This window comes from Chrysemys picta, chromosome 4 (assembly GCF_011386835.1).
Source record: "Chrysemys picta bellii isolate R12L10 chromosome 4, ASM1138683v2, whole genome shotgun sequence".
NCBI classification, from domain to species: Eukaryota; Metazoa; Chordata; order Testudines; family Emydidae; genus Chrysemys; species Chrysemys picta.
The window spans coordinates 19,352,707-19,364,836 of NC_088794.1; the positions used below are offsets into that span (position 1 = coordinate 19,352,707).

Consider the following 12,130-nt stretch of genomic DNA (forward strand, 5'->3'; position numbering starts at 1 on the left):
GTTTTGTTTTTAGTTCTAGTAGGTTTGTTGGATATTTCTGCTGTTATGAAAGATTTACCTTCAGCACCAATCACGGGGGTTGCAAATTGGCAGCAGTTAGCCATGCTTGGTGCTGTACAAGCAAATGAGGGGATACAGTCCCCGCCTTCAGGAACTCACAATGTAGGGGTTCCAATTTTGCAGACCTTACATTTGTGAATAATCTAATGGAGCTCATGAGGCATTCAATTGACTTCAGTAGAACTGCTTCTGTGAGCAAGGATTGCAAAATCAGGCCCCTACTCTGTCTCAAACAAATATATCTGTTTGAGGTGAATTAATGTAGATATTGTCAGGCAGATCATGTGCCGCTTTTCAAGAGGGATCTGAAGGGGGGAGGGATTTTCTTCAGTGTATGAAGAGAAGAAGTTGTAAATAGAGGAAGCAGCATGGAACAAACTGCAAAATCGAGACTAGAAGTATACAAAGAGAGGGTGGCTAGGAATGGTTTATCCAAAGACTTCATCCCTTCTCTTGGCTGAAATATCCTGATCTCTTGTACTGTTTCTATAGTAGAGTAGCTCCTACAGGCTCCAGCAAAGAGCAGGACTCCATTGTGCTAAGGGCTGGTCTAAGGCATAGTAACCGTTCCTGCTCCAAAGAGTTTTTATAGTAAAAATGGACAAGACAAAAGGAGGGTGGGGAATCGGAAGCACAGAGCTAGGAAGTAACTTACTCAAGGGACAGAGCAGGAACCCTAACCCAGGTATCCTGAATCAGACAAATCTCATCCACAAGGCCACACTGCATCCTAATACGTTTTACACGAGCAAAAAGATTACTTGAGTCTTTTCCCCCCCTCATCTTTCAACTGTCAACCTAGAAATAAGTCTTCATTCACTTTATTATAGAGCCATTGTAAGGAATTAAATGGATCCAACAAAGAAGGGGGAGTGATAATGGCATATAGCTCACCTCAGTTGAAATAATAAAGTATAACATGCAGTGTTCCTGTTTAACCAGGAGCTGAGCAAATGCTTTTAGCATATTAAGGGGTATGAAGATGATGCCTAAGTGAAACTTATCATGGGCCATGTCTTGTATTTTTTGAGTGCTGCGCTCTCGAAAATCTGCCCCTATGCTCAGTTGGGTTTGGAGGACTGAGTTCCTAATGGGTGTAATTACGGTAAAATATTTTAGTAAAAGACTGAAGGGGCACAATATGCCCTGTGAAAATGCCCAGTCCCTTTCATAACTAAGTGCTGCTTAAGCTTTCTTTGCAGCTGGGCATGAGTGGGAATGTGATGGAGGGCTGGGACTACTGATGTTGTTTCTATTTTGAGGAAGGAAGAGTGCGAACCCCTCTGTATTTCATCTGCTGCTTTCGTTGCCTAAATGAAACCCTCCCGTTGAGGAGGGTATGACAAGCTGCATCTGTCCTATCCAGGCTTATAAGGTGGTAAAGTAGAAGGCTGATCAAAATGTGTCTCTAAGCCAAGGCAAAGCAGTCAGCAGCTAATCCTTCAATGTCTGACCCAAGAAGATCAATTGCTCTGTGTCCCGACAGTGTTTGGGTGGGCTGTTTTAATGAGCTTTCCCATGAATTAGGGCTCCCCACGGAGTGCAGTGCGTGGTCTCCTAACTTCCCTTTTAAAGGAATGGTGTGTTAATAAAAATGGAGTCTCAGGATACCGAAAAGCAGTGCATGTTCTAGCACTGTAGGTTGAGTGAACCATATACAAGAACAGAAAGCTGTCTAGAAAGGTTGGGGAACCTGATATTCTTACATAAGAAATAGATTTCTGGGGTGGTGGTGGTGGTGGTAAAAATGTATTTATTATGTAATATAGTGGCCAAGCTCTACTGTGTTCCCTATTGACAGAAAAGAACTGCAGTGTCAGTCCTCAAGGAGGAAATATTTTGCTTATAAACCACTCAGCAGCACAGACAGCGACTTTCAAAAGCAGAGCACAGTGAAGTGAGAGTTAGTGAGAAAAGCGACACTGTCTGATTGGAGCTCCTAGCTTTAGCAAGACTCCCCCTCTATGGAACCCTCTCTGGCTCAGGGCCTGATCTTCTGCTCTTTTATCACTGTTCAGGATCTTTTCTGCTGCTCTTATCTTTTAACCTTCACTATTTTCATGCTGATACTCCACTCATATTTTACCACTTTCAAGGGCTTCCCCTTTCCTGCCTCTTCAGTTTCTCTTGACCACACACTTGTGACTTCACTTCTGCTTTCTTCAAACAAAGCACCTCAAGGACGGAAGCAATTCTCTTGGGCAAGATCCTCATCCTCAATCACAGCACACGCTCTTCCATTCTGCTCCATGGACTGTAGACTTAATCCTGAAACGTTCTTCTCTTCCTGCATCTCTTCTGTCCTCACATTATGGCCTTCACTCCCTCCACAGTGTTTCCCATGTAGGCCTGTACTTATTCCACTGCTCATGCTGTCACATGTGACTTGATCTCCTTTCACCTTGCTTATTGAGCTTTCCTTCTTTATGGCCTAAAGTCTCAGCTTCCTGTATTCCGGCTTGGGGAGAATGCTACCTCCCCTCTGTTAGTTCATCATCCCTTTGAACAACTCTACTTGACACTTATTTAATCACATGCTTCAAAAGTGCACTTGCTAGGGATTTTTAAAATCTTCCATGGAGTTGCTCATGTTTCTTTCACAAAAATTCGCTTCTTCCTTTTCCCCAACTGATCTTCTATCCCCTGCCTCTTTTCCTCTCCTCCTCCCCCGTGATAAACCCTTTATTCAGCATCTGTCATCTCCAATAGCTTCCCTATACCTCTCTGCCTCAAAAATTCTTAGTTTCGGCTGAAACTATCGGTCTCTTACCTTTCTCCCTCACCTTCTTATGTTTTTCTTTAGCTCTGTAGCTGTGTACATGTGAAAACAGTGGCTGCTACAGCAGGCACTGAGATTTTTTTAAGGTAAGTTTGTATGTAAAAACATTAGCACCATCAACTTGTGATTTTAAGGTTCCTGTCTGCTTTTTCTGCTAAGGATTCTAAAGCATACTACCCTTGTTACTGAATGAAACAACATCCAGCTGTGGCCTTTGGTGTGGTTTTCAGAAAGGCTGAGCACCCCCCCCCCCCCATTCCAGATGTGGGGGTAGGGAGCTGCTGGTGCTCAACACCCCTGAACATAGAGGGCCTGGGTGCCACAGAATGGGTGGATGCTGTAATTTGCCCAGGCTCACACACTGACTGGGGGATCTAAACAGACAATCCAGCACTCCTCCTGGGTCTTGCATGGTGCCCAACAGCTGGATTGAGACCTCAGGAGTCTGCCTGCAGTGTTACCACCCTGTCCAGTCCTTAGGCACATGGTCCAGCTGGCCTCTACTACAGCCAACCCTCCCCTCCAAAGAACTACATTCCCCATAATGCTCTGCAGAGAAGGGGGTGGAAGAAGGCTTTTAATAGGCCCGTCGTTCCCCAAGGGGCGAGCTGTAATTGGCCAAGTCTATTCTTGCCTCCAGCCCCTCCCTCCGGGGCGGAAGTGTGGCTTACGGTGGCCGGACGGACCCGTGTCGCGTGTGAGCGAATGTGCCCTGTGTCCCGCCATGTAGCGCGCTGCCGCCGCCGCCTCCGCTCTGGTTCGGTTCCAGCGCCCGGGATGGGGGCCTGGCTCCCGTCCCGACAGGGGGGCCCCCGGCCATGAGGGGAGCCCGGTACCTGCCGCTGCCAGTGACCGCGCCGCTCGGGGAGTGGGGGCTCCGCCTCGGTGAGTCCGCGCTCCGGCCCCGCCCCTGCTGACCTCCCCCCGTGCGCCCCGACCCCCCGTACCCCTGCAGTCCTGCCCCGTGCGCCCCGACCCCCGCGTGTCCCCCAGTCCTGCCCCGTGCGCCCCGACCCCCCCGTACCCCTGCAGTCCTGCCCTGTGTCCCCCGTGCGCCCCGACCCCCCCAGTGTTCCCCAGTCCTGTCCCGTGTACCCCATGCGCCCGGACCCCCGTAACCCCACAGTCCTGCCCCGTGCGCCCCGGCCCCCCCGTATTCCTCCAGTCCTGTCCCGTGCCTCCCAACCCCCCGTGCGCCCGACCCTAGTCCTGCCCCGTGTACCCCATGCGCCCGGACCCCCCCGTAACCCCACAGTCCTGCCCCGTGCGCCCCGGCCCCCCCGTATTCCTCCAGTCCTGTCCCGTGCCTCCCAACCCCCCGTGCGCCCGACCCTAGTCCTGCCCCGTGTACCCCATGCGCCCGGACCCCCCCGTAACCCCACAGTCCTGCCCCGTGCGCCCCGGCCCCCCCGTATTCCTCCAGTCCTGTCCCGTGCCTCCCAACCCCCCGTGCGCCCGACCCTAGTCCTGCCCCGTGTACCCCATGCGCCCGGACCCCCCCGTAACCCCACAGTCCTGCCCCGTGTCCCCGTGCGCCCCGACCCCCCGTGTCCCCCAGTCCTGCCCCGTGCGCTCCGACCCCCCGTACCAGTCCCGCCCTGAGTCACCCCGTACGCCCCGACCCCCGCCCGTGTCCCCCAGTCCTGCCCTGAGTCATCCTGTGCGCCCCGACCCCCCGTACTCCTCCAGTCCTGTCCTGACCGCCTGTGTCTCCCAGTCCTGCCCCTTCCCTCATACCCTTCAGTCCTGCCCCCTCCCCGTCAGTCACCCCATGTGCCCCGACCCCCCATGTCCCCTGTGCACCCCTCCTCCCCACATACCTCTGTAGTCCTGCCCCTTCCCTGAGTCACCCCGTGCGACCTGACCCCCCCCGTGTTCCCCAGTCCTGCCCCTGACCCCCAAGTCACCCTGTGCACCCCTCCCCCATGTCCCCCAATCCTGCCCATGACCCCCCAAGTCCCTCTGTGTGTCCCCCCCATCCTGTCCCTCCGAATCACTCCATGGATCCTAACATGGATCCTAACACTTCCCCTCTCTTGCCTCCCCCATGTACCCCAGCCATTCCCCTCCCCTTGAGTCCCCCATGCATCCCCCCTCCCCCCTGTGTTCCTCCCAGTCCAGCTCTCTCCCCTCATGAGTCACTCCCTGGACCCTAAGACTCTCCCTCCCCAGCCCTCTTCCTCAACGGCCCGGTCCTCCTGAGTCACCCTATGGACCCCAACAGTCTTCCTCCATATGCTCCCTCAAGTCACCCCATGCACGTTGGCCCCCTTCTTTGTGATCTTCCCCCTTAGCCCCGTTTTCTGGCCCAGTGCTTGTGCCTCCTGCCCCTCCCAGTCACCCGATGCATCCCAGCCCCCTTTCCCAAGCAATTACCCCATGATCTGCACTCAGCTTGCCCTCTACTATTGCCCATTTTCCCTCTTTCTTTCGCCATTCCCCTCCTCTCTTGCACCCCACTAAACTGCTTCCCCCCTCCCCCCCAGCTTGTCACCCTGGCTGGGAGATGGGGCAGCAGCAATGGGCGGCTGTAGGAGGAAGGAGCCAGACATAACAGGATGTTTTTATGGCTGGTAGGGGTTGGGTGGAAAAATAAACAAATTTAGGTGCTGGTGTCACTGAATGAGTTTGAGGATGGGGTGTCTTGGGGATTAGTCTGAATCCTCTCCGAAGAGGAGGCAGCAAGTGGCTTAATTTGTGTCTGTCATAGTGAAAAGAAAGCTAAAGATCTGTAGTAACATACACACTCTATATTGGGTTCATTTATGTGTCTTAACACCCACATGGTTCATATTAGCACACTTGTGGAAACATAAACTGATTTTTAAAAGTAAGGTACTGTTCTTTTTGGGTGGGTGTTTGCTTTATTTGTATGAAAAGATTGGGGTTTGATTTGGGGTGGAGGGGATTTCTGTGTGTTTGCCAGGAAGTTGGAAAATGAAAGCAACTCTGTTAAAAGCTTTGAAATGGTGTAGTTCTCCTCAGGACTTTGATCTGTGTCACTACTATCACAGTTGTTTCATGATTGGTGGAAGCTCTGCCCTTTATCTGGCGTGAAGTTTCCTTTCTCTATCTCCTTGCTTGAAGTGCTTTAAATCTTTTTTTTTTTTTACGGAATACAGTTATTGAAAATGAGGATATACGTAATTAACACACACTTCTACAGTAGTGACTGTATGAATGCCTAGTCTCAGATTTACAGCTATCCAGCAGTCTTCCCTCAGCCTTTTTATCATGGCATTTTTAGTGGAACTTTCCTCTAAAACTAGGACTATTTCCTTTCTGATGTAGTATTTTAATTACAAGACTTAAACCCTTTGCCATTTGGTACTTATTACTTATTTGGCTCAATGTGATGATGTGAGTTAGAGCAGGGCCATGGTTTCTGTTCCAAAGTTTGCCATGGTCTGTTTGTGATCATAGGCAAGTTTTTATATGCATCTGCCCCTCAGTTTTTTCACCTGTATAATGAGGCTGATACCCATCTTGATAAATTAGTTTGAGGGCCTTGGATGAAAGCATTATATAAGTTCAAGATGATGTTATGTTTGAGTAGCGTGTGCATTGTTGAGTATGTGTGTGGCACATACATTCACGGTATGTATTTTTTGCTTCCACTGAGCTAATTCCTGAATTTCATTTTCGATCTCTTCCCACTCAAGTGTGGGTACAAGATCTTGGTGTTAAATAGTAGTTTCTGAAATGTAAAAGGATCGAATCACAAGACAATGCCTCATTCACTATGTGCAGATTTTAGTGGTTACAATTGACTTATCTTCCTAATGTATTCAAAACAAACATGATCCATATAACAAGCTGACACTCCCTGACTGAACTGCCTGTTCATGATTTTGGTCAGCCTGTTTATTTTTAGGGTCTTAGCTCCTGTTTGTAGAGAATAGTTGTCCTGTCGTCGTAGCAACCAGGCTATGTGTACTATAAACATTATTAAAGGAAACCTTTTCCATCCTAAATGAGACTTCCTTTTCATAATAAAGTTAGGGTCAACATGCAAACATTTAACCTTTTTTGTTCAGGGATCATTCAACAGCATGCTACAGAGAATTGCCCATTCAGTCATAAACAAGGATGCTTTTACTTTTAGCAGATGTGCATATCACAGCTAATTTCATATGCAGCTGATAAACACTTTTCCGTCTTTGTGCCTGTGGACCAGGAGAAAACAAGTATAGTTTACTGAGAGCTGAGTGTCCTTAGAAATAGGGGTTTTATAATTGTCTTCTTTCCCACATCAGGAAGGTTAAAAACCAGATAAAGGCATTTAGTTTATAATTTTCTATTTCAGTTCAAATGACTCCTGTGATGTCTCCCTTTAAGTCTAGTATCTCCTTGTGGGGTGAGGGTGATCATGGAAATTCAGACTTCCAACCATGTTGAAACAAACTATGAAAGTTAGGTCCAGTGACTACATAACTCATCTCATTGGGGAGTTATGACGTCTCCAGCCAAGAAAGCTGGTGGATCAGAATGACTGCAACAACTGGAGGAAATGCATGGAAAATTATTCTTGATCACAGGAGTTCTCCCTACTTGTCACCTCCGAACAGGGATTGAAATGTTTTAAACGCTAGTTTAGGCAAGACAAAACTGTTTTCAGTAACATTGGAACAAGCACGGAAGATTGTCTCAATCATGCTTCCTGTAATGATGTTGGAAAAACAATGTTGGTCCAGTAGTCTTCAATTTCAGGGTGGCTAGGAGATCCCATTATTGAAATTAGAACAGGAGTACTTGTGGCACCTTAGAGACTAACAAATTTATTAGAGCATAAGCTTTCGTGGGCTACTGCCCACTTCTTCGGATGCATATAAGAAGTGGGCAGTAGCCCACGAAAGCTTTTGCTCTAATAAATTTGTTAGTCTCTAAGGTGCCACAAGTACTCCTGTTCTTTTTGCGGATACAGACTAACACGGCTGCTACTCTGAAACCTGTCATTATTGAAATTGCTACCAATGGCTCATCTTCCTACAGTGTGTGTTGGAAACAAGCAAGACTTTCCCATGGAAATGTATAAGGTACAGAAGATAAGGATATATTTATTTAGTTGATGGTAAATGGACTAGTTATTGGGGAGATGTATATTTCACCTCTAGTTCTAAAAAATCTTTGGTGTAAAATTGCAACTTAATTTTGAGACATGGACTTGGAGGCTCATGTGCAGTGTGAGTTTGAAGTAGACATAATTGTCAAATGATAAAATATGAAAGGTGAAAATTATAGACAAGCTCTTATCATAAGGGTATCTCCTCCAGTCTTGCCCTCAGAGGTGCCTCCTGCCTTGCTGGCCACAGTTTCTCTTGCAAAACAGGCATGTTTTTCTGTCTGGCATGAAACCCAGTGTTCAGTGGAAGCCAGAGAGATAAGAAGACTGGATTTTTGAATTCTTTATTTTTGAAGTTTGGTTTTGGATTTCAGCATTTACTTAGTGAAGAAGTTATTTGAAGGATATTCCCTGAGCACTAACAAGGTGTTTTGTTTTGTTCAGGCTTTTGGTTGGGAGTGTGGAAATCCAGGTCTCCAGTTTAAGTTACTATCTGCAGTGAATTGCTTACCTTAATTTTTATTGTAAACAGGCTTTTACTGGCAAATGCCTGTTTGAACTGGAAGCCTTATTGAGTTTAAAGGCAATGTGTAATGCTGAGTTGTGGCTTGCCATCAAAATACTAGCTGATGCGGGCAGAAGAAGTCTAGATGTTGCTCTGGTACATCTTGCATTTCAATAAAGTTGTCTTTTGTCTATACTTAGATTGTAAACTTCTTGAGCAAGGGGACCATCTTTTTGTTCTATGTCTGTACAGTGCCTGTCATAATGGGGTCCTTGTCTGTGACTAGGCCACCTAGGCACTACAGTGGTACAAATAATGAATCATAATAATAATAGAGAGAGAAATACTTGGGAGATGCTCAGATACTACAATGATGGGGGGGTGGGGGGTGAAGATGCAAGTAGCTACATAGTGACCTTATGAACTAGCATGGAGATGGTGTCCCACATATAATAGGCACCGAGGTCCTTACTTTGTTCCAGGTAAAATGAATAAACTTGTACATGAGATAAAACATTAAGAGCAGTAATGCAGGAAAATCCATTTCCCTGAGGCTTAGAAGTATTTATGTGAAAGAATTAGCGATAACTGGATATTACTTTTTAAGAACTGTGCTAATCAAATATCTGCCTGGTTAACCTCGTTACATGTAGATAAGCCATTAACACCTGCTTCCCTTTCCAGTGTATTGGAGCTGCAGGTATTGTCCATAGGGATTCAACAGCTCACTAGCATATCTCCTTTATCCTCATTAATTTCTTTAGTGCTTTCTCTCCTATTTTTCCACTTCCTGTTTTCACTCTTCCCTCTGTCTTTTCTGTTTTGTCTGCCTATCTTTAATTTTACCACTCTAAGGGGAAAAAACAACAACAATTTCCATCTCTTCTAGGGGCAGAGAAGTGCTGCTTTACTCTCTTGGTACTCCATTTGTGCTCTCTCTCACTGGGAGAAGGGAGAGAGAGTGCTTCTTTGGGCAGGTACACTTCAAAAATAGATGAACTGAATTACGACCTGCCCAAAAACATACCTGCCCTGAGGCACCTAATTTAAGTAGGAATGTTGAGCCCTGTGTAAGCTGTCAGCTGTAATCCATTTACAGGACTGACTAAAATCTGACACTCGGACATGTCGACTGCCTGCTCTTTTCCTTAGGCAGGGGTTGTTTTCTGGCCCATGGGTGGGTATGTGCCAGGTAGTAATGAAATCATTACCAAAGCCTTTTATTTCCCTGGCAGCCCCAACTGAATCCTAAACTTACCAATGCACGTAACCTGCATCTTGGAGAATCCTGGCACAGTTTCACCTTGCTCAAGAACCACTTGGAGTACAATGCCTACACACGAATGATGGTTTATCTTTTGTCTGATTCATTTGCTTTGGTACACAACTATACCCTTAGGTTTGCCTGTATAATGGTATTTTCCCATGTAGCCAAGCCAACAGTTACTACTGGGATAGTTAAACCAATATACCAGTATAACTATGACTCTCCATTCTGGAATAAAAGTGCCTTTTTGGTTTATCTTAAATTCCTTCCAAAGTTATGTGAGCCAAACAGGGGAAAAAAGGCTTTGCTATGCTGGAATAAGAGTGTCCACTCGGGGAGTTATAGCAGTGTAACTATATCGGCTTAAATTCACATCTACCCATAGAAGAAAGTAAAGTTGATTTTACCACATCCCTGAGCACCGTAGTTAAGCTGACCTAACCCTGGTGTAGACAGCACTAGGAAGTATATTGGACTGTATCTTTACCTATACAGTCATGATTGAAGTGCCGGTGATGTGTTCAGAGCTAACGGGGGCTCTAGCCCTAGTAGTTTGCACTGTAAAAGACAGACATAGATAGGACAAGATGCAATAGGTATTCATTTGGATCTTTATTTTCTTCCCTGTTTTCTCACCCTCTCAAAAGGTTGGGGAAGAGCCGATTTGTGGGATTTGAGTGAGGAGAGAATGGGGACTAGTGCACTGGGATTGAGAGACTTTTCCATACATAGGAGGTTACAGAGGCTCTGAATGCCCAAAGGAAAAATGAACTATGCTGCAGTATCAGTGTTTGTCTCTCTAATTCCTGCTAATTGTAATTGCTTTGGAGGGACTTGACCAGCCATCTCTTTCCTTTCGAAGAAAGGTATGGAGTTTGTGGGAGGGGAGAAGGAGCTCTTTAACACTGCTGCATCTGCACTGTTTTTCATGAGGCAACACAAAGCCAGAAGTGGGCGAGCACAGAGCAGTTTAGAAATCCTTTTTCGCTAATGATTCAGTGTGACTTTCCCAAAGTGACCTGATTTAGTTAAATGCAGCTAAATATAGCCTTTGTGAAAAAGACTGCGATGTGGGAGGAGACGATGGCAGCCGGCTTCTAGGCTGTCATTCTGCAGGGAATGTCTTCCACGACTGGTGACTAATAATTTTTGACTCCTGCTGCCAGTGGAAATAACATCCTTGCTCCCTTCCTGTCCTGGTGAGATGTAGGAAATGGTACAGTTCATAACCCTTTGCCTATCTGATCTCTACCCTTCTGCATTTCAGCTCACTGCTATGGACAGTACGATCACCTTGTGGCAGTTCCTCCTCCAACTCCTCCAGGAGCCTCAGAACAAACATATCATCTGTTGGACCTCCAACGACGGGGAGTTCAAATTGCTGCAGGCAGAGGAGGTGGCCCGGCTTTGGGGAATCCGCAAGAACAAGCCCAGCATGAACTATGACAAACTCAGCCGTGCTCTCAGATACTACTATGTGAAGGTAACAACTCCCATTAGTCCACCTCACGTCTTATCCCTCTTACACCCAGCTTCCGCCTAATGAGCTTTGTTTCCTTTTTCATTCTCTTCAAGAAGATAGATGTCAGTTCTGTCTTCGGCTTAGATGAGGTGTGACAAAAGGTTCCCCCTGCCACAGTGTTACTGTTTTAATTGTTCAGAGATTCCAGAGAGCTTCCTGTGAAATATCACCTCTTTAACTTACTTGTATCACACACTCCTTTATTAATAGTCCACAAAAACAGGTGTATACTTCAAAAGGGTGTAAAGTCTTGAATGTTCAAAACTAATTAAAATCTTGCTAATAACTATGAGAATTTTGTGTCCCTCTCTCTACTTCAGATCTTTCTTGCAACTGTTTCTACAAAGTGGCCGGTACAAAAACAGGTTTCCAAAGTAGCCCAAAATCTTTTTTTTTTTTTTTCTTCTTCTTGTGCTCAGTATAAAGCTGCACCTCTACAGTAGGGAATGCGTCAGTGAAGCTCAGAGACACTTCTCTTGTGTAGCTAATGAATTTACTTCTTGTTACCTTTTGAAAGTTGCAGATGCTCTGACACCACCAAGGCATTGACGAAAGGCTTGAAGGAGCTGAATTAGAATTAGAAACGGGTAGTGACCATAATTTCAGTAACCTCTCAATAAGTGGTTTATCCCACAACTCTTATTATGTGGGTGTTTAAGATAAGAAAATAACATACAGTTTCTGAGCTAACTGTTAGTCGGTTGCTCAGAATTTATTGTTACCAGGACTGCACAGTTTCCTTAATCTGTTCTTGTATTAAAAAATCTTAGTTGGTAGTAGGTAGCTGTACAATAAATAAGAATCCATTTAGACCAAAACTGTTTGTGTATTCTTTTCAATACATACAAAAATAAGTAGCAACAAATGCTGCATAGGGGAATAGTTTGGCTGCTGTTTAGCATACTGTTCTGCTGAATACTTCATCTTGCCTATAT

General features: G+C 46.1%; 1 protein-coding gene across 2 annotated transcripts in view; it reads left to right on the plus strand.

The window, feature by feature from the left end:
• The window catches only part of ELK4 (ETS transcription factor ELK4), a 29,964-nt gene that overhangs the window by 7,433 nt on the left and 10,401 nt on the right, over positions 1–12,130 (plus strand). The window contains exons 1-2 of one of the 2 annotated variants that reach the window (XM_005306426.5): positions 3,487–3,724; positions 10,941–11,156. In XM_005306426.5, the coding sequence (XP_005306483.1) occupies positions 10,950–11,156 (207 nt within the window). In that variant the 5' untranslated portion in view covers positions 3,487–3,724; positions 10,941–10,949. Of the gene's footprint in view, positions 1–3,486; positions 3,725–10,940; positions 11,157–12,130 lie in introns of those variants that run through there. The other variant, XM_065591507.1, reaches the window with a different exon arrangement.